This window comes from Notechis scutatus, chromosome 1 (assembly GCF_049901735.1).
Source record: "Notechis scutatus isolate UNSWTSFEM ecotype Mainland chromosome 1, rNotScu1.2, whole genome shotgun sequence".
Taxonomy (NCBI): Eukaryota; Metazoa; Chordata; class Lepidosauria; order Squamata; family Elapidae; genus Notechis; species Notechis scutatus.
In genome coordinates, this window is record NC_142009.1 from 250576656 (window position 1) to 250604653 (window position 27998).

General features: G+C 34.6%; 2 protein-coding genes across 2 annotated transcripts in view; one reads left to right on the forward strand and one right to left on the reverse strand.

Annotated features, from left to right (window-relative positions):
- CCDC73 (coiled-coil domain containing 73) overlaps positions 1–13867 on the forward strand; it is a 43828-nt gene extending 29961 nt beyond the window's left edge. Inside the window, exons 10-16 of the mRNA XM_026664653.2 lie at positions 193–252; positions 1507–1611; positions 3753–3863; positions 6337–6385; positions 8919–9842; positions 11135–11304; positions 13497–13867. Coding sequence (XP_026520438.2) covers positions 193–252; positions 1507–1611; positions 3753–3863; positions 6337–6385; positions 8919–9842; positions 11135–11304; positions 13497–13742 — 1665 coding nt within the window. The 3' untranslated portion in view covers positions 13743–13867. The remainder of the gene's footprint in view (positions 1–192; positions 253–1506; positions 1612–3752; positions 3864–6336; positions 6386–8918; positions 9843–11134; positions 11305–13496) is intronic.
- Positions 13868–14407: 540 nt separating this feature from the next.
- Positions 14408–27986, reverse strand: EIF3M (eukaryotic translation initiation factor 3 subunit M). Its single transcript, XM_026664793.2, has 11 exons — positions 27893–27986; positions 25977–26109; positions 25232–25370; positions 24846–24969; positions 23816–23910; positions 21633–21719; positions 20947–21046; positions 19082–19163; positions 15414–15557; positions 14996–15056; positions 14408–14586 (listed from the first exon to the last, which is right to left on the reverse strand). Exons 1-11 carry the CDS (start codon positions 27932–27934, stop codon positions 14466–14468), a joined length of 1128 nt encoding a protein of 375 aa, XP_026520578.1. The 5' UTR covers positions 27935–27986; the 3' UTR covers positions 14408–14465.
- Positions 27987–27998: the final 12 nt, after the last annotated feature.

A 27998-nucleotide genomic window follows, 5' to 3' on the forward strand; every position in this document is an offset into this window, starting at 1 on the left:
GAGCTGTAATTAATGTATTTATAACTTGAATGTTAAATAATTTAGCTTAATACCTCCTACACAGCGTAAGATTTTAAATTCATGTTAAATTTCTTGTATATTAAAATAAGCACACTATTGAGTACAGTAGTAAACATTAATCAACTAAAGGGACCAGTGGAATTGATATCAATATGCTTATTTTATTTATAGGAAGTAGATTTAAATGGAAAAATCACAGAAGAAATTGCAAGACTTAAAGAAGAGAAACAGGTTATGTTTCACATCAGTTATCAATTCTGTTTTCTCAATGGTGGGACCCTTATTGTGTAATTAATTGTCACAGGAGTTGAATTATTTCCACTCTTCACAGCAGCACAGGAAGGGTTTAAAGACAAGTGTGCGTGCATGTGTGTGTACACATACACTCACACATACACACACACCTTTGTATGTATGACATTTTTGTGTACACCTGAATTAATCACTGCTGTATGCTATTTCCTTGACTGTTTTTTCTGCATCCACACAGTTTTGGTCACACATTTTTTCATGTATTATATCAGAAGTATTCAAACCCAGATAGTGCAATTTTGAATGAATTTTTCTCTGTGTTGACTTAATAAAACACTTCCTTAATCTTTTAAATAAATTTGGTACTTCATGCCCTGCCACATACATAGGACAAACCAACAGAAGCATAAGTACCTGCCTTGAAGAACACAAGAATGCAATAAAAAAGCTCGAACACACTTCCTCACTAGTCCAACATATGAAAGCCACAGGTCATAGCATCGACTTCAGTGGCACCAAAACCCTAGTTACTATAGAAAACCCCAGCTACAGAATCATCAGAGAAGCCATAGAAATTGATAAAAGACCTAATAGTATGAATAGAAGAGATGACACCACCAGACTATCAATCATCTGGAAGCCTGCATTCACAAACAAAAAAATCTCTACATCACAATCCAGGCAAGCACCTGGACACAAACAACCCCCCCCCCCCCATAACTCCAGCCCAAACACGCCCCAGCCAGCTACCCAAATAAAATCTAGCTTCCTAATAAATAATTATCGGCCATTCACAAGAAACCAAGCTGCACTAAGAAATCCCAATGCACAAAACACAGTGTTGCCAACCAATCAAGAACACAGCAACTTGAAGACCAATAAAGACAGACCTAGACTCCCAGCCAATCAAAATGAGGAAAAAACCATTCAAATAAATCAGAAAGCCAGCACCAAATTCAAACAAAAAATGGATGCTAAGCCTGACACACAAGATTAAAAAGAACCCAATACACAAGCCTGAGGATGGCAGATGAGATTCTGCCGAAACATCGCTATAATAAAAGCACAAATATTAAGATGTGGGAAAATACCCGAAGAAACCTAAATACCATACATATATCAATTTATACATGTATACACGCATATCCTCACACATACATTTAATGCTTCCATCATTACTTTACAGAGTAATCCTATAACCTGAAATATTATACTTTTTGTTCTATTAAACAGGAGATTATGGCTTCTCTACAACATATGCAGCAACTGCTTTACAGACAGACTGAAAGAAATAACAGAATTGAGGTGGAGCTGAATAAACTAAAAGTAGAGTATCAGGTAAAATGTTGACTCTATATGAATGTATACCAATAATCCACAATTCATTTTAAATAATTAAAATGAAGCATTCTAAAATGAGAATTATAGGATTCTTTGCAAAAGTTACATCAGATAGTATACAATGAGTTCCTCCTCCCTTGACGGAATGGCTTCTGTCATCAGAAAAAGGAAGGAGCCGATTTCTCTCCCTCTGAACCCTACCATGTATCCTCCAAAACTGTTAGAAGATTTCCCCTAGTACAGGTAGTCCTCAACTTACAAGTGACAATTCCTAGTTACAATACCACTGAAAAAATAACTTATGACCTTTTTTCACACTTGTTTGCAGCACCCCCCTCGATGTGTGATCAAAATTCAGACACTTGGCAACTGACTTATGAGAGTTGCAGTATTCTGGAGTCATGTAATCACTTTTTATGACCTTCTGACAAGCAAAGTCAATGGGGAAGCCACATTCACCTAACAACTGTGTTGCTAACTTAACAACTGCAGTGAGTCACTTAACAAATGTGGCAAGAAAGGTCATAAAATGGGGCAAAATTCACTTAATAAATGTTTCACTTAGCAACATAAATTTGGGACTCAATTATGATCGTAAGTTGAGGACTACCTATAATGTAGATTATAGTTTGACATTATGCCACATTCTGGAAGCATTCTTTGAAATAACCTTTCCTGAAATTCAAGCTTAAAAATATGTTTTACATGGAACATTTACTTAGTTCATGTCAATGCTTATGTGTGATGGCCAAGGGTGGGATACAAAACAAACACAGTCACAGAAAACAGGTGAAGCCCCTTTTATTCCTTCACTTTGCTTCCAAGCTCCGAATATTCTTGACAGAAGCCAAAAAACTCCCACACAAACAATTATAAGAAGAAAGGTAAAAGCAACACAAACCAGGCAAGATAAGGGCTGGAGGACATCCACAGATAACACACACTGGGAAGGATGCCAAACTCAGAGAGGAATCATAAACTAGAGATATTTCCAAGCTTTGTTTCCAGTGTTCGCGTGTACGCAGGTCCGTTCTCTTATTCAGTTGTCACAGCTGCAGCCCATGAAGAGGATCAAGGCCCTCTCCTCCCGAGTAGACAACGTCTCTCCCCTATCCTCTCCTCCCTGCGTGCCCTAGGATGGATAGGGGATGGGCCTGTGTCCTCCTCTGACTGCTCAGATGGCCTCTGCCCTTCCCCAGCCTCCTCCACAACTTCCGGAGCCACATTTCCATTCCCTGTCAGCTGTTACTCCTCTTCCTCAGAGTCAGTCTCCACCAGGGGCATGACACATTTGTGGTATTATGTTATGCTCCCAATAAAACTCTCATTATGTATAGTAGACATTTATAGTTCACATTTATAAATTTTCTGATATGTTTCTTCAATAGACAAAGTTATTAATATTATATATTTCTAATGTGATACGGTAGAAGTAGTGAATTGCAAAAAAACCAACCCTATTCATGTAGTCCTTCCTTACTGACCCCTTGTTCAATCACCATTCAAAGTCACAATGAGTTTAAAAGAACACCAATTAAAAATTCTAGTTCAAAATACATTTTTGTTGCTATATTATGTTAGGTAATTAAACAATCAAATAAATATTAATTTTAGGTATTTTTCCTACTTTATTGGACTAATTTAAATGGAAAATTAAATGAGAATAGACAAAACAAAAATAACTCAGTGAAATAGAAGCTGTTTTGTTTTTCACAATGCTTAGATTTTAAATCTAAGTAATATACAACATAAATAAAGCAAATTCAGATTTGATTTGTTTAATAAAATAATATTAATAAAAGTATATTCTGCTTTTATGGTGGTGTTTACATTCATAAACAAAGATTCGGAATATGCTACATTTCATATTTCTTAGGTGTGTACTTTATATTTTTCAGTACATTAAAACTTATGCAGTGAAACTGAATAATGATAAATATTCTTATATCCCTTTTTTATAACCTATTTTGGGTTATCTAAACTATATGCCCTTTCCTGTTAATTTATGAAAATTATTGTTGTGATAGCACATTATGGCACTTTCTGCATGTTATAAGAAAAGGACTAAGCAACATAAAACACATCAAAATTCATTAAAGTGGTATTGATTACTTTTTGGATAATTAATTTTATTGCAGACCCTTGAAAAAGATAATGAGATGCAAAGAGAGAATGCTAAAGAAAATGAACAAAAGTTAGCTAGCCTTCTGAATGAATATAAGAAAGTACAAGCAACTTGGAAGAATGAGGTTGGTTTATTAATCAAATGCTGCTGTATTAACAGAATTACCAAGTACTAAGCAAAATGTTCCAAATAAACTCAGGAGAAGATGACAAAAATAAGAATAGGACAAAAAATTATTTGGCTTTAAAAGCTTCATCCAGTTGGTATATTAAAGTCTTCTGAATAATAGTTTGAGAGTTTTTCATATTTATTTATTCGGTCAGAGAGTAATGGGTGCAACTATGCAATAAAATAAATGAGGGATGGTGGCTCAGTGGTAAAAGATGCTGAGCTCCCATTACTTGCCCCAGCTTCTGCCCACCTAGCAGTTTGAAAGCATGCAAATGCAAGTAGATAAATAGGTACCACTTTGTGGGAAGGCAACAGCATTCTATGTGCTTCAGTGTATAGTCATACTGGCCACATGACCACAGAAAAGTCTTCTGACAATTCTGGTTCCCTCGGCTAAAATGAAATGAGCACCGCTTCCTAGAAACGGAAATGACTGGACAGGGAAATCTTTATCTTTACCTTTAGGATATCATACAGGTAGTCCTCACCTTATGACCACAATTGAGCCCAAAAATGTATGTTGTTAAATGAGAAATTTGCTAAGTGAGTTTTGCCCCATTTTATGACCTTTGCCAAATTTGTTAAGTGAATCACTGTAGTTGTTAAATTAATAACACAGTTATTAACTGAATCTGGTTTCCCCATTGGCTGTGCTTATCAGGTTGTAAAAGGGGATCACATGACTCCAGGACACTGCAACTGTCATAAATGAGTCAGTTGTCAGGCATCCAAATGTAAATCATGTGATGATGGGATGCTACAATGAAAAATTATCATAATTCACTTTTTTCAGTGCCCTTATAACTTTGAATGGTCACCAAACAAACTGAAGTAAGTCAAGGACTACCTGTATCTTTTCCTGTATTTCTGTAAGATCCAAAAATTTCCATCACTGACATCTATATATTTTATTATTTCCAACTGTTATTTTAACTGTTATTAGTAAATTTAAAACCACTCATGTCTTTCATGATATTTGTTATGAAATCAATAAAAATTAACAGTGTAAAACTTAACACTTAAAATCTTACAGAATTATAAAGATCTTTCTATGATTTTTACATTGCTTAGGAACAATGTTCCTAAGCAATGTTCTTCTATTAAATTGACTAAAAATATATCTTTCCCCCCACATTTATTATTATTAATCCATCACTTTCCTCCTGCTTCATGTCAAATTCAGGGAATTAGAATTTTCAGTTCACTATCTTCCATGTAATAAAAATCTATAACATGCCTAATTTAATTTTTAGCTGAACAAGAAAGGTGCACTTAAAAGATTTCAAATAAATTGAGGGCAAACATTTTAGAGGGCTTTCTGCTATTTATTCACACAATGTATAACTAAATGCATACCTGAATGCTTGCTATTTCTTCTTGTATTATTTTTATTAGTATATATGCTGGAATGCATGCCTAGGTGTAAAGGAGTACTATCATTCCTATTTGAAATAGAATGACTAAGGAGATTCTCAATCATCCAGGTCATGTTGTCCATCTGCATCTAAAAGAAAAGGATCACTCTTTTGAAGACAGCAAAGTTCACATTCTGGACAGAGAGGACCACTGGTTTGAAAGAGGCATCAAAGTTTCCATCTATGTTAAAATGGAACAGCCCAACAGATGGGTGTCCTGTTTACAATGCAGTCCTTTCAGCAGCCCCAAGAAGGTTTCATACCTGTTTACACTCTGATTCATTCAGAGGACTCTGAGGATACAGATAAACACCAAGTGGTTTCAATGACTCTCAGAGAACTAACAACTGACTCTTAAGAGTCCTAACAACCAGATGACTGCAAAGAATATAAATCCTTCCATTTCCCTCCAGTCAGTTAGAACTGAAGAAGCTTCCTGGGTAAGAAGTGGAATGTTTTCAAACAAAAAACAAGAAAGACCAGTTGCCTTTTGGAAAAAGCATATTTGGGACATTTGAAATAGAAATATTTTTCTTGAACTCTAGAACTATTTTGTTCCGTTTATAAATTCAATGCTAAAAATTATTACAAAGGAAATTATATGTCTATCAATTTCGTATCTTCAAAAGTAAAATTACTTTATTTTTGTTTTGCCCCAGGTAGAAAACATGTCTAATGAAAATAAAGAACAAAAAGAGGATAAGTATACACAAACTACAATGGAATTTTTAAAAGAACATGAACAAAAAGAAAATGGAAGAAACAACAATTTGGAGATAGACAGTGGTATAAACATAGGGAAAAAGCATTCAGAATATTTTGAAGGTATAATTATTCATAATTAAAACATAAAATGTTGACAATTAGTCAATATGGTAAAAAGTTGTAAAGTTATTCGTCCTCCTCATTTCTACAATGCCAACAGAAACACCAACATTGAGCACCCTAACACATCTGAACAATGTCACTTGTTCTCATAACTTTGTGTTTCTGCATCTGATTAACTTCCAGCTCAGTTGGCATAGAGGTAGAAAAGCTGTGAATAATGCACTGAAACTAGGTATAAAACGGGCAGATTTTTTATGATAAGAATTCTTGCCCTGGCCCACAGTGCTTTGTCTCTGCCTTCCACTTATCTGAGTCTCTGAGACTCTGAAGTTACCTAGCAGAATACTTTCCCATCTTCTCATGTGTTGTTTTTAACTGATAAAAAATCAATAAGATAGAATGATGGCTGAAAGGTAACTGTTTACCTATTTAGTTGGTAATATGGAGAAAGCATTGGTCAGCTTATGGGACAGCTATCTTTTGCAAGGCTGGCCATCCTTGGAGTGTATTGAAGTAATAATGTCCAAACCTTATAGGGCTTTATAGGTGATCGCCAGCATCTTGAATTGGCCCAGGTACCATGACACAGAAATATACCTCCTTGGTTCTGCAAAATGATAACTTAAAGAGAGAGGGAGCTTCTGTAGGGGAAATAAAGAGACATTCCAGCTTGAAGTCATTTTGGGGGAGAAAACATCTGAGGTCAAACCCTTAGGTTTACATTTGCTGTTTTCAAAAACAAGATTCTTATAATACAGATGGTCAGCCATAAAGTATCTACTGTTTTTGAGCAGAGGTGGGATTCAATTTTTTTTACTACCGGTTCTGTGGGCGTGTCTTGGTGGGCGTGGCAGGGGAAGGATATTGTAAAATCTCCAGTCAGAGGTGGTATTTGCTGGTTCTCCAAACTACTTAAAATTTCCGCTACTGGTTCTCCACAATTGGTCGGAACCTGCTGAATACCACCTCTGTATTTGACTCTATTCACATAATGGGTCTGGTTACATACATTTGACAGACACTGTTTTTAATAGACACTGTTTTTAATAGATGGGATCTGGAGCATGCTTATTTATTTATTTATTTATTTATTTATTTGTTTGTTTGTTTGATTTATATTGCCGCCTATTTGCCCATGATGATTCAAGGCGGCTTACACAATGTAAAATCATATTTAAAATAAAAACTAAAAACAAAAACAATAAGAACTAACAAAAAGAATCAAATAAATTAGTAAAGTACAATAGAACAAAATTTGGGAAAACAAAAACAAAACAAAACAAAAAACCAACTCCCCCCTGCAACCCGACGACAGCGGGTCACACTAGCCATCTGATGGGTTCCATTCCCCAGGCCTGCTGGCAAAACCAGGTCTTCAGTGCCTTTTGGAATAGTGTTAACGAAGGGGCTATTCTAATCTCTGGGGGAATGATGTTCCAGAGAGATGGAACCACCACAGAGAATGCCCTTCTAGGTCCCACCAGGTGTATCTCCCTCAGGGGTGGGACCCGCAGCATTCCCTACTTCCTCGCTCTAATGGGTCAGGTAGATGTCACTGGCAAGAGATGTTTCCTCAGATAACCTGGACCCAAGCCATGAAGGGCTTTAAAGGTGACAACCAGCAATTGGATTGCACCCGGAAGCAAATTGGCAGCCAATGCAGCTCCTGCAGGAGAGGTGATACATGTGCATACCGGGGTCTGCATAAAACTATGCGGGCCACTGCATTTTGCACCAACTAGAGCTTCCAGATGCTCTTCTTTAGATTGTATTCTTCCCATCAGACTGGACAGACCCCCCCTTTTTTTTTTTACAATGGAAAGACAGTATGAGACTGTCTCAGATTTACAGTCTTGAACTGAGGATAGGTGCTTATTCTCTGTAAGCATTTACCTCAATAACTTTAATATCATACCATATGTTAACATTCATTTATCTGCACTTTACACTAGCAGCAGAGACACCCATGGGAGGAGTACAAGGGGAAACAAAACGATGAAAGCAGTGTTGCAGCATTCTGAAGCAAGCCTTGTCTCTTTGTTAGGGGGACACATGCACATACTATATGGGTGAAGCTTGCAATACAGTGTTGCTTTTGTCATTCTGATGAAAAAACAAGCTCCTGAGAATATCCATGTTTCAAACTGCTTGCCTCTGGAAAAATAGCAAAGGTTACAGAGACAGAGTGACATTATTCCTGCTTTTATAGTCTATCTTCTAAACATTATGGGTTTCCAGTGTGAGTTTTCCTCAGGATGATAGAAAACCTGAGCACATTGAAAGCCAAGCATGACCAATATATATAGAAATACAATGAATTGAAAATTGATATTATTCATTTACTATTAATTGCTACTATTTTTTTTAGAAAAGCATTTTGCCTGTGTCCATGTTATGTGAAATATATTTAAAAGGAGTTTATTTTTAAATAATTTCCTGTTAATGATATATTCTAGATTTTAACAGATTTAAAATGACTTGCTAATTGTATGAATGAGGGTGATCATTTAAAAGAAAAGCCAAAGGGAAACTGTTATAAGCAAAGCCCTTTATATGTTCAATTACACCAGAGCTGACCTATAATCATGGATTGATAATTGCGAAGGAAGGGCAGTTCTAGAAAGAAAAATACCCTACTTGATAAAAGGCTTTAGGCGAAGGTAGAAATAATTCTCTTGGACAATTTTTATTCTATGTTGTTGCCATTAGAAGAACCTAAGACTTTCTTAAAGTGTTGAAATTAGATTGTTTTAATCCCACTATAGAATTGGAACATTCTATTGATTACCTGGGTGCTGGTATTGAATGCATTTCTGAGAGTACTGAAAATATTGAATGCATTTCTGAGAGTACTGAAAATATGAACAATACAATCCATGAGGAAGATTACTTGACAAATAAAGGAATCAGTGAGAAGCCTAAAGAACAAATTAAAATTACTTGTGAGAAAACTGCAAATAACCATATGAAATCTGAAATGGATTCTGTATTGTTACCAGTGATTAGCACAGGTGACTTGGATAAGTACAATACTAGTAATGCAGAAAAAACACCAAAACTTAATATATCTTCTAGTCAGAATGTAGGTATAAATATTCATATTGATGAAAACATTAATAATCTATTTCTGAGGAGAGCTTTAAGTACTGAAAATTCAGTTAGAGGTGTACATGAAATGCCTAACAAACACTTTGATAAACATAGTTCCAAATTGAAAGAAATGAATACAAAGGTTTTGCTTCTGGACTCTCAAGATCTACATGAATCTGAAATTGGAGACATGACAATTAATGAAGTTGCTAAAGTTAAACAGATAAACTTACATACTTCCAAAGATAACAGTGAGCAATTTACTGATTTTTTTAATGAAGAAAAAGAAAGAGAAAAATCACTGAATACAATAATGAGGAAAATAACTGTGGAAGGAAGCACAAAAAAATCATGTTCTTTGCTCATGAAGCCAACAGAAAATTTAATAAACGGAAACGGAAGGCTATCCTTTGACCTTCCAGTTATGGATAAAAAAACAGAATACTTAGATTTATCAAGAAAATGTCAAGATGAAGTTCAAATAATGCCTCTCTCTTTGAAGGAAAGGCCTCTCTCCCAAGAAATAAAAAATGCTCAGAGCTCAAGAAAAATTGATAAGATTATAAACATGCATAGTGATGTAAGTCAAGAAATACCAGGTAAGAAAATATTTAAATGCTAATAGATATTTAAAATTATATAGCCACAACAAGAAGTGGTCATAAATTGACATCCATTCATAACTAATGTGTACTAGAATTTGGGGAGAAGGGAGGGGATTGCTGCAAAACAAGGAAGCAGGTAGAATAAACAGAGTACATAGAAGTTGAACACACTGCCCATTTGACTACTGGGGAAGGGATTATATAATGAACTTTTGACAGTGGTCTAATATAAGGCTTTTGTGATGTGAAGGATTTCCTGAAAAAAAATGTATAAAGTATTGGTAGTCCCAAAGTGGTGTGCTTTTTACTCAGTGAGTGTGACCTCACTGAGTAAAGGCTAGCAGAACCACTATGAAGGATATTAGATGGATTAACTTGATTATGTAGAGAATATTGTTCTAGCTTTAGAGAAGACAATGAGCTCTGATTATCTTGTAAGATACAATTATTTTCATAGCATCCTGCAGACCTTTTCTGGAATGTTTCTTAGCCTAATTCGGGGATCGGCACTGGTCCACGGCATGTCAGAAACCGGACCGCACAAACAAGCAACCCTAACCTCATCCCTGGGATACAGGCAACATACCAAACCACACCCCCTCCAATCTGTGGAAAAAGCTCTCTCCAAAGAACCAGTCCCTGATACCCAAAAGACTGAGGGCCACTGGCTTAATTTGTTTCTTCACTCTGTGAATTATCCTATTCTTTCTAATCATTTCTGTAGCTTCTACTACTTGGTTTATTCACCTCTTTTGCTGTCACCCTCTTCTTCGTATGTCTTATTTTATTAACTCTAAATAAACTTGGTTAAGTAGACAGAACTGGAGAAATGAATGTAAATTCTCTGGAGAAAATTATAAGGTAATAAATATATAGTCCAATTATGTCTGCATGTGATTATCTACCTGCCTGTTAATGTCTGAACTCTAAATTCTTTTTAAAGCTACTGTTTACTGATAAAATCCTGGTATAATAGCCAATGGAGTTTTTCTTTGGATAATTATTAAATGGATGTCCCCCTACATTCTCTAGAAACATTTGGAATGTGAGAGGAACATAATAAACATGGATAGTATCGCTTGACAAATTTTCTTTGCTATATACAATCAAGTAACACGTATATAGTTTACATTAAGTTCTTTAAGCAGAGAGCAAAAGATTATACAACCAAGTTTTGATACTAGACTTATTTCTTTCATAGTATAATGCCGAAAGGTATTTTTCTTGGTTTAATAAAAAGATACAAGTAAATTTAAAGTTTTGGCACTGTGAAATTATATGGAAATAACACAATTGTTATCATTTCCTCTTTGTTGATCAAGTTTCCGCTTGCAGTAGTAGAAATGCTGACTCTTTGAATACCGGAACTATTAATCCAATCCCCAAGAGAAATCCCAGTGCAGAATGGAATGCAATAGCAAACAGTTTTTATGATCCTTCTTTTCCCTCAGAACACGTAAGTCAATTAAAAATATTGCAGAACAGACCTTGGTGAGCTAACTCCAGAGCTATGTATAGAATTGTATGCATCTTGATGCTTTAAGACTGACTTGATTATTCAAGAGGGCAAATGTGGCAACATTTTTCACAATTAAAGTTGATAGAAAACAGCAGGAAAAAGTCATAGCATATAAATCAAATCAATCACAGCTTATTTGAAGACAAGGTCTACATAAAAACTTTTAAAGTAAAAAAAAATCATGAATACAATATTTGTGTTTATTTTCTAACTATTATAACAGATATAAGCAATTTGTAAGTCTGAATGAAATATAATACAATTTATAACACTGACTTTATTTTTTTTCTTCTACGTTCATTATCTGATTACTAAATCTAAAAGTAATGTTGAGTATGTTATGCAGGCTTCTGTTTAAGCAACAGCTTTCTACAAGTTGGAACAGAATGGAAAAATTATACTCATCTACAGGGAAGGGTCATAGATTAATATAATTGCAAGATCATTGTCCAAATATTTGCTATGCCATTCTTGTGTAAAATAATATAATAAAAAGTATGGCCACATAAAAACCTCATTTGCCAAAAATGTGTAATATACTTCCTGGTAACAATATTAAGTTTAAACATCTACTAGAACCTGCTTCAACTTCTAGGTAGCCAGGACTAGAACAAGAAACTAAACTTGTATGCAAAAGAAACTAAACTCGCATTTAACAAACAAGTGTAAATTCTTTTCAGAAAACGAAGCTTGAGATTACAAGGAATCAATGTTTAAGATCCAGGAAGCACTGTGGAAAGCAAAGCTCAGGCATTGTGTGGGCATATACTTCTGCAGAATTTATATTCTCTGCAGCCCAATCCAGAATGACCAAGAAAATATTCAAATTTCAAAATATTTTAAATTAAAATCAGATTATTCTACCCCCTCATAGACATGTTATTCTCTTGTCAAGTTGCCCATGATTCAAATTTCAGAATAAATGAAACAGCATCAGAAAACTTTTCATAATGTTTGAAATTGTTTGAACTCAAAGCAATGATTTGAGCATTTGAGAGTTTGAATTCAAAACACGTTGCATACTATTTATATATACACCCATCTACATAATTAAATGTGTGTGTGTGTTTGTGTGTATGTATGTATATGTATTCAATTGCTATTACATTACTGTAGGATGCAAAGGTGCCCCCTCTCCCCCATTATAGTAGCAGAAAGTCACAAAACACAAACCAACCCTTTAGGGCCAAGTTAAAGGAGCAAAAACATTATTACAAAATCACAATTCAAAATGAATTCAACAGACTTATGTATTGCAGCCACACCCGACAAGATTGGGTTCCTGGATTCCCTAGATATTTGAAAGGGTTTCCTTTGTAGATGGCAGATGACTTTTTCTGTGGGAAACAAGGAAATGTTCATACTGAAGTTACAAGAAGAGATTTGATAGGAAGACTTGGCAAGAGCTGTTAAGCAGTAAAACAATCTGCCAGGAACATTGGGTATTTCCCCTGCTTTAAACCAGGTTTGGGTAGCTGTCTACTGGAGATGATTCAGTGGTTCCCAGTGTTAAGCAGGAGGATTTCATTAGATGACCTATACAATCTCTTTCAGCTTATCCATTTTATATTCTATATACCTGAAATAAAAATTACATAAGAATGTTCAATGGCAGACATAATGCTGACGCAACATTGTCCTTCAGCGTGTAGAGGAAGACCTCATGCTGGTGAGAGAAAATGCTGTTGATGTGGCTGATACTGGGCAAATATCATTTAGTTTTAATCCTATATATTTTACATATTTTTACATGTGCTGTATGTGCTATTTTATACCTATCTTATTTGCTCAGTGTTGAATGTTACAAGTTTATAATTTGAAGATGCTTCTGATATGAACAAAGAAAGACACAATAATCTTAAACTACTATAAATAGGATTGTGTTTGAAACTCTGGTCCAACAATAATTCAGTAGTGTCAGTTTAATTACCTTTTATAAACTGCATCTGGGATATGCATGAGGTACAGTTATATTACAGAACAATAAACCCAAATAAGTATCAGATTCCAGCTTATTATTTCCTAGTATCTAAAAACACTTATAGAAAAATGTATGACTGTCCTTTAGATATACTGCATAGCAATCAGGCATAGAAAATGATTTATAATATTGTATACTTACATTTTAGGCCACAACAGAGATTCTGTCACAGCCGCAAATGAAGTCAATACAGCTTCTGGTCTCTGAAGTCAGTACAGCTACTTTAAAAGGGAGCTTAGACAGCACTGAAGATGGGAATTCACAAAATGTCTTCATGAACACCCAAATCAGTAAAACTGAAAAGTTATTGTATTTAGAAAAGCTCTGCCAGTCCAGAAAGAGAAAGTATGAATATTTGGAAAAAGCAGTGATATCAAGAAAAATGGAAATGTAATTGTTCTTAAATGTATGTCCTTCATTTGTCTCATGTTTGTTACATTCACTGCTAAAATAACATCTTGCAAAGTTTGAAGTGAGAAAAGGTGAACTGCTCTGATAATCTCAAAAAAGACTGACTATTTTGAGGGTATATGTATACATTGTTGTTTTAAAACTTTTCTTTCTCACTGCTAATTATTAGAGGGAAATGAGTGCAATCGATATGAGGGTACTAAATGTAAATCAGTTGTCAAGTAATCTGTGTTTTCATAGTCCAGAATCCTAATACAGTATCTTTGTGGAGTTTTCTAAATTTAGAAATAATCTGTATATTTAGATAGTGCAGAACATTATTATTTTAGAAAATAATTATTGAAATAATAGAAAATACTTGTAGTTCAGGTTTTAAATTTTGGCAGTGGTTTGCTGTCCGAGCTTGTTTCCATTTAGCTCTCAAATGTTTTGTTACCAGACTAGGTAACATTGTCAGCGGATTTATTTATTTATTAAGTCAACCTGCTACTTCTTTGTTTCACATTTTACATCATAGAAAGTATTATTATGATTATAAAAATGGAATTTATTACTTCTGCTGCTATTTTTAAACAAGCTTGAAGGCAATTTAATGAATGCCTTAAAATCCAATTGCTGTTTAGTATATCAATAAAGAAATTCACAGAATTAAGCTGAATGGTTTATTGTCATCCATTTTCAATGAGATAAGCTTCTAACTGAAGAATCAAGTATCTGACAAACTGAGAAGACTGTTTTTCACTTGATTCAAATTTTGTTTCCAGAAGTTCAAGGTGTCATATAACTGCTGCCACTGCTGTTTTCCAAAGGTCCGATGTGTGCTGTGACTAAAGAAATGTAAAAAATAATAAAGTAATAAAAATGTTACACTTTTCATAAATACCTACTTAGAAAATACAAGCTAGAATCTAGATTTTAAAAAAACCTTTTCAAATTGTTTATAGCAAACCTCAGCTACTCTAGGATTCTGCAGCCTTCAGTTAAAAACCATCATACAGGACTCATTAGTATTCTTGCCACTGTTTGGCCATTAAATGAAATGTTCTGGAAAATAGGACTCTTTCATTAAATAAGCTAATCACATTCAGTCTGAACTTTAATAAAATTATGATAAATAGCAACTATTTAACAACAGGAAACTGATAAGAATTATCTTACTTCTAGTTAAAATATTAAACAGATGTATAAGTACTGTAATCGGGACCGCATTGGTGCAGAAAAAGACTGAGGGCTCACCTGGCCACTACTTTTCTCTGCGTTTGATCAATTTTGCAATGCACCATCTTTGTTTTCACAGCTATAAAACAAACCAGAATGAGGCACAATAAATTCCTTTTTAAATTCTATAAAATATTCTTGTAGTACTCTGTATTCTTTCAATGTGTGTTTATTTCAACCCAGGAAGAAAGGATTATTACCAGGAAGTATTTTATACATTGATTTATTTAAAATAAATACATTGTGCATTTTTTATTTCTATACATTCTGCCATAAAATGTGTAATTTAATAAAAATTCAACATTGTAAAAACTATGCATTGCTTTTATGCATTGTATTTCACTTAAAATTCAGCTTTAAAAACTCATACAACTGAAAAATATATATTCAACAGAACTGAATTACACTACAAATTGTGTCTAACAAATTACCTTACCATCAATAACAAATGCTTCCACATCATCAGCTCCTATCTGAAGTTCCTGCTGCATGGTGTCAAATGAAATTTCCTTGTTTTCTACTGCCATTCCCATGAAGGTAAGCAATCTCATTTTTGCCATGTTCTGTTCATGCAACAGACCTATGTTAGAGAATACTGAGATGTAATTACTTGCGTGCAGACTCTGACAAATAATGTTCTTATAACATGATTTAGGGGAAAAAATCAATTTTTATTACTGAGATTCTTTTCATAAATTGCACAGAGTATGAAACACCACAGTACCAGTACATGCAAAATGTGAGCACTATTTTAACACTGTTATAATGTTCTGAGAATTTTAATGCAGTGAGCACCTCTGCCAATTTGAGTGCCAATTTAATGCTTATACAATCCTGCCAAAACACTAGTAGACCCAAGAAAAGTTCCTCAAAATATAGGGCAGACAAAGAAAAATCTCAAGGAAAGTTAGGAAAAACAGGATTGCCTATTATTTTTCTCTTGGCCAATCTGTAGCCTTGAGAGCTGCTGCATAAATATCACTTATCAGGGTTATTTTTATGCCATGAAAATATTATTTATTAATTAGATCCACTCAAATTACTGAAAGATAGTAATCTTACAAAAAATGAAATGAGAAAAGATTTGAATAGGGAAAATAAGGGAAAAAAGCAAAACAAAAACGGAGTGCAGATATTTTTTTATCTGAGGAGATGAAAAGCTAGTAATTAAAAAATTTGGCAAAGAGATTACATTAGGGTAGAAAATTAAAATTAGATAAAGAGTTGGAGTTATTTAAAAAAACAATGATAATGTGCTAGCGCAATAAGCTAGAAAATTGCTGACGGTATGCCGAAGAAAAGAAACCTACACAATTAAAATGTGGTATGAGCAATAAAATAAAGAGTTAATTAGTGTTTTCTTATGCTAGTATTATATGAGAGAGAAAAGCATCTTGCTGAATCATATATATATTATTGAGCATTGAAAGCTTAGATAAATATCTGATTTATGTATATTTCTATGGTCTCATCCAGCATCAAAGAAGACCTGCTTGGGTAATAAAACTTCCTTTCCAGGCCTCCCATATATAGAATCAATTTGTCTTGTGTACAGAATTGTATAGAAAAGCCATTCCACAATTGGAAAGTTATAGCTGGATGCAATCTTTTCTATGACAATTTTTTTTCATTCAATTTGCAACTATTGTAACATTAATTACATTTTAGAAATTGCCAAAGCAAATCCAAATGCACAACAAATATTTATATTTGAATTAATAACACTAACATTCATATAAGAGCAGGAAGCAGATTACTACCAGACATAATGCTGCATTAATTAGCAATAATTATGATGCAGACTATCTGGCATAGATTCAACAAAAATGCGATCATCATAACTCAACCAAACAGGGTGCTCCAGAAACTACAGCTAACTGGGCTTAATAGAAATCTACAAGCACCAAAAATCAATTCGTTGTGCATAAACTCTAATTAACAAATGCAAATGAAGCATTAATTACCCCTTTAAACGTAAAAAGGTTGCCTCTTGTCTGTATGATGAGATTCAAATGTGAACATGTTAGGGTGATTCACAGTTGACACAAGATAATACAACTGTTGGCCTAACCTGTCAACATTAATAAGGCAATGCATTGTAACAAACAGATGCCACCTGTGGGAGCCTTTCCTGAACAGATTTTATGGCTTCATGTGGCTTGCTAATAATTTTAAAACAAGGGGAAATGAGCAAGTAAAAGAGGAAGAAAAATATTTTTTAAGCTTAGAAGTATTAAAAGTATTGTAATCCTTTATGGGATTCTTCACATACCAGATGAATTAATAATCATAGTTGGGTTAAATGGACTGACAAGAGGTATCAAATGCATTCTGTGCAGTTCTCTGTGTCTTAATATTTCAAAAGAACACATGCAACCTATTTATTACTTATGTATAAAGGCAACTGGTTCAGTTTCATGTATAAATAAGCTAAAAATGCTTGGAAAAATGAGTATACTTATCTGAGCCTAGTCTACTATATAGTTATGGATCTAGCAGAGGCTTCTTTTAATACAGGAAGGAAATGAAATTATACATTTGGCCATTTGTTCTCTACTTGAGCCCTCATTGCCATCTTTAATGCTTCTGGAGAGATATCAAACTTTTGGAGAAAAATGGATCCTAGCCAGAAGGACAGATCTGCAAAAATCACTATTTTACTTTGTCTCCTCCAAAAGCAATAACACTGTGTTAAGGGCAAATGTATGGATCTAACCCAATGTCTTCAAGTGGATGTGGTACAAAATTATTTTAAAAATTCTACTGTATTCATTAACTGATACAAGAGGAGTGGCATTCCATTTTGCATTTGCTTTAGAATTACATTTTTTAGAAACTAAAACCCACAAAAATATTAAACCCTGATTTTATGAAAATATTTATTCAGTACTAGTATCCCTAAATCGTAATGCAGTAATATAAAAGCCTGCATCACTGAACGATTTTTGCTTTGTCGCTGACCCTTGTCCTAAAATGCTGCAATACAGAAAAAGTAATTTTCATGCATGCAATTACTTATGAACCAGTGCTCCTTTGAAACAGTCAATTACACACCAATGGGGGAGTGTCAAAGTGTTAATTACTACTCCTTTTCTTTCCATGGTGTATAAATAAAGAGGGTGCTGACATTAACATTCCATCACAAAGCGTCATCCTATGAAACATATTAACTGTGATAGAATGTGGTTTGATAGGTTTTAATACATTTAAAAAAGCTTAAGCTTGCATAAGAACACTTAGAAGTATTTAATTTTACTGTATTTTAGTACCTTAATGGTTTCTTAAACAATGTTTGCACACACAAAACAGAGCAAAGCCTGTAACCAGCACTAAGCGCCAAGACTATGTTAAAAAAATTCTTAGTAATTCAAGCAATGAACATTTGGGAGGGAGGAACCATTTCCATTCTCTGTGAATAGTAACATGTAGCTGTCCTGAATCTTATCTCTTCAGAAGAGCAATGCCAGGATTTTTAGGTGATGTAGCTGTAGACTAAATGTATCTGAATTTGGGAACCTTTGATCTAGGACATGTAATTTGAGTTCCTTTACAAAGTTTGCAAAGTATCTATACACTACTACTCTATAGAAAGGCAGATTCATTTCTTTATACGCCTGTTTACTTTGAATGATCCCAACTAATATTTTAGGAGGTTTTGGTATAGTTTATTACTATAATATGTGGCACAGAACTGATATCCCAATTCTCTAACATTTGCTACACCAAGAGAATACCAAGTAAGCAATTATCAAACCAGATTTTCATTTTGATACACATTTGGACATTCTGCAATTGAAAAATAAGAAACAAAGATAAACCACACCTGTGTGGAAGCTAAAAATAGTTTATTCAATGATGCATCTGAGCCTTATCTTAGCTGTAGGATGCATATATGATTACAGGAAGATAGTTGGGTCATAGGTCTTGCTGATGAAAACAGAGATGAAACAATTCCTCTGCAAATAGGAGTTATTTCAGCCTACTATAGAATAAAGAGAAATATCCCATTCTTAACACTCTTTCCTCAACAGGCTGGGATTGGTTAACTTCATAATAATAACAAGATATAAGAAACAACTAAGAATATAATAACAAAATTCTTACCAAGAGAGTCAATGAAGTCCTTGTTGTTTTGATAAAAACGGACATAGGATGCTAACTTGGCACTTACAAAAATGGTCAAAAGCTACAAAAAAAGAAATAAATAAATTCACGATAAATCTAATAGGTTTGAAAATAAAACTAAATTTAATTCAATAGGCATTTCACAAACATTTCATTCAGAAGTGTAGATAACGTGCAGCTCCCTAAATCTTTTTGAGATGCAGAAAGGACACAAAAATTGCCTTAATAAACACAATTAAATTTTATTTAATCCAATAGTTCCAAACAATATTATTTAGACACAATCCTCACCACACTTTGATTCTCGCAATACATAATTCAGTAATTTTATATGATCATTATAACTAGAGGACATTTCTAAATCAGGGGTTAATGCAATGATTTAGTGCATTGTAAAGCAGTTCTGTGCTTTACAATGCACTAAATTCCAACAGAAAATATCAACATGTGTTCAATGTCGCTGTGTACATTTCTTAATATTTAGCATTAACGATACCAGGCCAAATGGCCAACATTCTGAGTTGGTGTAAGGTAGCCTCAGATATTTGATGGTGTAATTAAAGGTGCTTGATTAGAAGCCAAGAGTTCTAGCCCTGTTTTAGGCATGAAAGCTAGCTGAGTAATTTTAGGTCAGGTACTTTCTCACAACCCTAAGAAGTTTGGAAAAACCACTTCCAAAAATGTTAATAAAAAAACAACAAAAACCTATTCATGTAGTCAGCCTTGATTTAATGGACCACAACAACAAAATGCTCCTATGCAGTTGTAATTAAAATTGATTCAATTATATGAACTTCAAGTTCAAAAACTGTATAATCCTAGATACAAGGTTTGAAAGGTCGCTGAGAGGTAAAAAAAAAAAAAAAAAACAGATTTGAAAATGGCCTGAGGTTGCTTTCCGAGGCAATCAAAATTGTCCATTCCTCCAACATATATACATACACACACACACAAATAAAAGCAATATTTTAAAAATCACTACAGTCATCATAGTACTGAGGTCACCAAAGAGGCAATTTTTTGCCTGGATTTCTTTTTTTTTGGGGGGGGGGTTTGTTATTTATTTAAGTATACTAAAAACCCTAAGTCTTCACTGTGGCCACCCCAGTCCTTTGGAACAGCCTCCGACTGTGAATCAGAAGGATTTCTACCCTTTTAATCTTCTGGAGGGCTATGACCATCTGTCTCTTCCCCCAAGGATTGGGCTAGGATAAGGAGGTGAGCTGTGAGAATGTTTAGTCTGGCATCTTTATTTTTACCTGTTTTCTGGACTGCTTTGAGTTGTAATAGTTATTGTATAAGATAGGTAGCCATATAAGTCCCGTAAATAAAAATAAAACAGAAGTCCCTTATACAGTATATAAGAGACATATATAGGGTTCAGATTTTCCAGCTAAGATTTAGCATGACATGCATGAGCAGAAATAAACCATGGTTAGATGATTACTTCCATCTTTCTTCCTGGGTCCAGAATGTAGTTCAGTTTTCTCTTTCATTAAGTGGAGTTTCCCTTGTTCAGATAATGTTGCTTATACTTATCTACAATCAATTTAAGCAAGGTACTTTCTTCAGTAACCTAAAGTTGGACTATTTAAAGCTAAGTATTATTCACATTAACCATAATTCGTGAAATGTGGAGAAGTTGAAAACAGAAGGGAAGAAGCATGCATGCCCAATGATAATTATAATATTCTTGCTTGTTTACAGCACACTGGGATGTAGTTTATTGCAACCATTAAAACTGACAAGAATTCATAACAAAGTGGACATAAATCACTCAAATAGCTTAGCTAGAATATCTCATGTTGTATTATACCAGTTTTATATTTTTTAATAATACTTACATCATGGATAAGTTCTCCTTCCAAAAATTTGACTGGCTTTAAAGTAAGAAGATGATCAAAAAGAAAGGTATTTGGATCTTTTAATGCACGGACAATGCACCTAAACAGAAAGCAAAATGGACACACACAATTTTATGCTTTCTTACTATTTAGCAGAACATATTTCTGTAATAATTTAAAGATTACAATCTGTGCTCTTAGATCTAAACTTTCTAAAACTACAACTTAACAGAAAAAAGAAATAAGCAACAATAAAGAAAAACAATGCTTTCTATGAAGAAATATTCATTTTCTCTGAAGAAAATGATACTTTGTACAAAGCATTTGAAGTTTTATTTTAGCTTTTTCTTTTGCAAGAAACTCAACAGCATTAATCAAGAAATTAATTGTACTTAAACTGATATATTCTCATGTTTTGGAAGATTATATAACATACCCTTGTACAAAAATATTTACTATTGCCTACATTCTAAATGCCTGAAATCTGCATTATTAAAATAGTAGTAATAAGACCTCCACCTTTTCTACACATGTGCACATATATCCTTTTCCCATTCATAAACTTTTTTAGCTTCATCTCTTTTTGCCATATGTATAATAAAGCTTTACAAAGACATAGAAGAAATAAATAGTTACTCCTGAACAAAATCCTCCATGAAAAACTCATGATTTTACAATTATATTACCTGTGAGCATCAACTCTCGCCTGAGATGCATTATCTTCTGTGTAACTTCCCAGCAATTCTACCATGATTTTTGCTGCACTGTCACTGCTGGAAAACAAAACATTTCTTTTAAAAATCATTTCATCAAGGTATTACAAAATTATTATTCTAATGCAGAGTGCATGGAAAGTTACAACTTTGATGTAGAAGTATAAGGATAAAGAAGCACCATGAAGTTATTCAGCCTCAATTTTCCTCTTAAAATGTAGTTTCATAGTTAACTTTACAGTAATTACAAAATAATTTTATATTGTTGGCTGTAGGAAAATTGGCTGGTTGCAGGAAGCCAGGTAGAAAATGCTAAAACACATCTCTATACAATCATTAAGAAGCAAAGAAAATGCTAAGATTGTCTTAAATCTCTCCAATTCCTTTTTGGAGAGGCAGAAAAGATAAACTCAAGGAAGTGAATAACCTGCAATTCTGTAATGTTCCTTAACTAAGGTTAAAACATCAATTTAAAAAAGGGAGGCAAAGTAATAATATGTGACAATCAAATTACTAAACATTCACATCGGAGAAAATCATACAAGAGCCACGAAAACAGTACAAAATATTTATAGAATAGGATTATAAGAAACTACCCCCATGGCCTGCTGAAAAGTCTAGCCTTTAAGCCTTTATAATAACACAATACTATCAGGGCCATATGGACTTCAGGGGCAATGTTGTGCCAGGTGTCAATCCTCAAAATGTCAGAGAGATTGTTCATAAGACCGGCAGTGCTGGTTGATACTGTAACCCTTGGAAGTTTTTTAAACTTCTCATACCTTAAAATATAAGTACTTTGAATGATCTCTTGAGTCTAAAGTTTTAATGATAAACCTTCACAATTTTTGAAATTTAGTTTGATCTAACTTCAATTTGTATTTGATTGGCTGAGATTGCAAGGCCAACAATCATGTTCCTGCATTAACTTGGTGTTTTTTTTTGGTGTTGTTTTTTTGGGGGGGGGGAGATCCAAGGTAGAATTGCCAAATAAACATTCAAAGTCAAAAATGATTATTTATCCATCCGTCCATCCTCTAAACTCGACAAGGGGAAACATAGAAAAATCCAGCAGAATGAATTTCCACATGTGCCCCTAGAATGAAAATCTGCTTCCACCATGTCGAATTGCTCTTCAATATTTTAATATCCCTAGAAACTCCCACTTAAGAATCTATTTTTAGATCTTGCAATAATCAATCACTATTATTACCAAATTTGCTTTGAAGAAAAGGCTTATTCAATAGTTTTCTGCAAAAGAACCTGAACAGATCTTATGTTGTGTAAATTTATTGGAAATTTTCTTTCACAGCGAAAAAAGGAAAACCTTTTGCATCACTATCATGTAAATAGAAAAAAATCCATCAACAGAAAAGCATGATCATTAGGTACAATACGATGACTATTAATTCATGTTCCCATTAATTCAGCATAAATAACTCCAGTATCGCTTTAGGAATGGAGAATCAAAGAATATTTAATCTATCAATCATCTAAGAACAAGCAAATCCAAAATCAAATCCATAGGGATTTCTCTGCCTTTTTCTTGCTGAAGGAGAAAATATTTTTTCCGTTGACTTTTCCCTTAGGAAAATAAAGGTTAGAAGAGGCCAAAATGAGGAGATGGTATGTGGAAATTACCATTCATTCTAATCCTGAAAGCCTTATATCTTGCAATCTAACATTTGAATTTATTAGTAATAAAATTACTTTATTCTGTTATCTGCCCCTCAATCCTACCCACCTGATTTTAACAAGATTTCCTGAATATTCAAATTGGCTCAATCAATCTCTTTAAATAAAGAAGATAAAGCAGTCTGAAGTCAATCCTATGACTAAGCCAAAAACCCCTTTACCCGAACAATGATCCAGAACATTCCATTCCCTCTCTGTGTCCTGCTGAATATTTTCCTAGACCATGCCATTCTGGGAGGTATTTAACACTTCCCGGAAGTTTTGTCCCAAACAGTAGAAGTCCAAGATGTCCCAAATATAATAAAACATATTTATTATAGACTCATAGAATTCAACAGGAACCAAATTAGTCATGACAAAGGTAAATTTCAGTACCTAAGTTTAAAACACCTTGTCTACATATGTTTAACTGTGGATTCAACATATATTTTAAAATTTTATATACATGCAGTTTTTCTAACCTCTTCTTGCAGTCCACTAATACATCATATAGCAGTCGAAGAAGAGTGTGCTTTTTCTCCGTGTTAAGATTCCAATCTGAAATCCATTTTCGAACCTATATAAAATTAAGATAAAAAGTATGTTTTGACTGTTGAGCAACATCATTCAATAGTTTGGCTTTTGAAATGAAAACATTTCTAAAATAAGGTATAAGAATGTCAAATCTGGGATATTAGCTGGTTTCTATGTCTTCAGGTAGTCCTTGTTTACCAATGATAATTGGGATCGGCAACTCCATCATTAATAGTAATGTTATGTCATATGACTTATGATAGTGGTTCAAGCAGGCCCAGTTGTCACTGTTAGAGGAAACCTGCATAGTTGCAGCATCCCATGGTTATGTGATTGCCATTTGCTGCAATGCCATATGCTACAAGCCAGTTGCTCAAACAGCGATCACATGATCACAAGGATGCTATGATAGTCACAACTAAGAGGACCTGTCATAAGTATCCTTTGTTCAGTGCATTCATAATTTTGAACAGTTGCTGAATATGACCATTAAGAGGACCAGTACAATTTTATATTTACTTACTCTTCCAGAAATAGTAATATTACTACACATAATTTATTTGAAAGCAGGAAACTAAACTCCAACAAAAAGTATCTGCATTCAACATAGTACCAAAGAAGTGGATTGGATTTATTTCTACCCATGGGAGGCATCTGACCCACTGGTAAAAAATATAGCAACCCTAATTCTAATCCACAACTGCCAATGTTTCAGTATCTATTAATCCTCTCTAATGTGTTTTAAAAGCATCAGTGGAACACTGGAAGATTGTGAAGTTAATAAAAATCTTATTTACTCCCCATCTTCAGGAAGATGGACTGCCTGAACAGTTTTCTCAGCATATGATCCTGCTCCTGAGAAGAATGATATTTGAATATAAATTAATACCTTTTTAAAGAATAATGTTAGGAACGCTATTTTCATTGGTAATTTTGTATTTGTTAACCTGCCCTCACCTCTTAGGTCTAATTGCTTACCTGTTCCAGTTCAGTTGGAATGTACTGTATAGCGCCACAGGAGGAAGCTACTTTAAGAAGGCTGCAGTAGACTGTATACCTTGCAGGGGTATTTTTATCCATCCCATGGAAGAGGTTACTCAACCTAAACAATAATAGACAATTCATTTTCACCAAATTTTTAAGTGTACTAAAAGCAAGCATTTTTACCATTATATTGAATTCTGTGATACTCAAGATTTTTTTTTGAGTATAGAATATCATTATTCCCATTTTTCTACTCATATGCAGAAATATGTATAAAAAGGTTTGTAGAGTCTTACAAGACTTCCAGATTTCTTTTACCAGAGATAATTGTTCTGTATGTAATAAAAAACATACTATTTTCTCCCACACAAGACACTTACAGCTGTAGCCTCAGTGAAGGCCGTTCACCTTCCCGAAATTTGACTAGCTTCTCACACAAACTTTCAATCAAAGCTTCTTGTTTGTCAGGTTCCAGAATAAGAAGCAAAGATACAACACTGTTCATCACACTTTCAACATCTATATGGAAAACAAAAGTTTACATTAATTAGAAGAAAGTTCTTGTCTTGCAAATATGTAATCAATATTCCTTGATTCATCTTTGACACTAGAATGGCAAATAAATTTAATAGCCTCACATAAATCTGATAGCCTCATATATAATTTAGGTGGCTTGGCCAGTATAGGCTAGTCACATTAGATTATGAACTGATAATTTCTGATCTTGATTAGAGAAAAGAATAAAAGTTTGTCAGGACCATTGTTCAAGAAGTGCTCTTCCAGAAAGAGTCAGAACTAGAACAGCCACTAATCCTAAACTCCCAGATAGTCCCAAAAGTCTCTCCCAAACCTAATCCTACCTTTAAATGTAATGCAGCTCTCAACCTCCATGCACCTCCCCACCTCGTGTAAAGATATTCATGATATGGGAAAATATATCAATGTGTTTGGATTCTATTCAATTCCCACTGTAAGTTATCCACCAGTGAGTTGTTCATTTATATGTCCAATCTAGGCTAAAAACTGTATGGAAAATACAATTAATTTGTAATGTTCCTGGTCTTTACATCATTTCTATTTATTTTATTTTTGAAACATTTACCAAAGCATCTGTATTGTACAAACCTTTATCATCTTCTTTTAGGCACACATCACATGCTTCAATGATCTGAGCTAAATCAATATGAAGTCCACCTTCTGAATTCTCTTCAGAGATCTCTGCTCCCTTGGATTTTAGATAGGCTCGAAGTTCTGCAGCCTTTTAAAGAAGAACATTGTCTGTGAAAACTGCACATGCTCAGCAGCTCTAGAAAACTTAACAATTATAATCATTACCTGGTTAATATAACATATGATTTGTTACAGTACATAGAATAGTATAACCAGAACTTAAACTTTACCATAAAGAATTGAAATTGTCAGAATTATCAATTAAAGTCAGGATGGCTGGAGAACAAATTGATCAGGTGATCATGGTTTCATATATAAGAAAAGTAATGGTGTTGGTACTATGCATAAATCTATATATCTATGAGCCATGGTGGCGCAGTGGTTAGAGTGATGTACTGCAGGCTACTTTTGCTGACTGCCAGCTGCCTTCAATTTGGCAGTTCAAATCTCACCAGGCTCAACGTTGACTCAGCCTTCCATCCTTCCAAAGTGGGTAAAATGAGGGGCCAAATTGTTGGGGGGCAATATGCTGACTCTGTAAACCACTTAGAGAGGGCTGTAAAGCACTGTAAAGCAGTATATAAGTCTAAGTGCTATTGCTAAATGCTATATGAATAAACACACACGACAGTTTCACGAGATTTTTCCACTCAAGTCTGTTTTTAGCTACACAGCTGAGTTGTTTGATATTTAGCTTTTTAAAACCTACATCATATTATCTCAGGCACATGAAAGAGTATATAACTATTATTTCAGGATACAGTAGCCACAATCATAACTGATTCCATTTTATGATCCCCAGTGTCAAAAAGAAAATCATAAGGGCTCAAATGCCTGACCAGGAATACCAGAATGAGGCAAATCAGGATCTACTGTATTTACTATTAACTGGGAGGAACTCCTCAAGGCCTTTTGAATTTGCAGTTGTTTTAACAGCACCAACTTTACTTAGCTTTCCCTCTGAACATGAAAGGATAGCAAATGGTTAAGTAAAAGTGAATTCTGCGTTCAGTTCTGATATTCAAAACAAATCCTAGACTCAAAAACTATTTAGGACTTTGTTTGCTTCAGTTCTAAGTCTTAGGGGTGAAGTGCTCATAGGGGTAAATATTCCCTGGACTGCAAGTGAAGCCATATTCACATCATTCCTGATCAATGAAGCATCGCCAGAGCAGGCAGACCGACGTTGCCAAATTGGTAGCGTACCTTTGGGAGGTGAACTAGGAAAAAAGGCAGCCGAGTGAGAAGCAAGAAAGGGAGGGACGAGCAGACCCAGGAGAAAAAGGGAACTTAAACGGTTATCTTCCAGCGGGATAGAGGTCGGCAGGTAGGCAGACACATCCTACCTGCTGCAAGCTATCAGCAAAATATCCCTCCTTGCCTGTCACGAGCCAGCCGGAGCTGCAGTCCTGTCTTACATTCATTCCCGAGTCCCAAAGGTGCTTTTTTCTTCCAACTGGGCTTGCTTCGTTTTTCCTGGAAGACGTTTCGTTTCTCATCCAAGAAGAACCGAAGAAGCTCCTTCGATGAGGAGCGAAACGTCTCCAAGGCAAAAACAAAACAAAACAAAAAGTCCAGCTGCCTCTTGGAAGAAGAAGAAGAAAAAAAGCACCTTTTGGGACAAACATGACCAGGACCAGGGGTCTCCAAGCTTGGCCTCACTTTAAGCCTGGCGGACTTCAACTCCCAGAACTCCCCAGCCAGCAAAGGTTGGGAGACCCCTGACCTGGACGACTGAGAATCTCCATAGACATTCATTCTTAAGGTCTGGGGAATAAGGAGGTGGCGGCGGGGTGGGGTGTAAAGGGAGATATGACAAATGGAAGACACCAACAGCCTCAGGAGAGAAAGCAACCGTCTGGTATCCCGACCTGATCTTCCTCCGTGATATCGATGAAAGCCGGCACGCTCATGGCCACGACAGTACCCACACCTCGCCTCTACCACACTCTCCGGGCGGAAAAGGCCACGCCATTC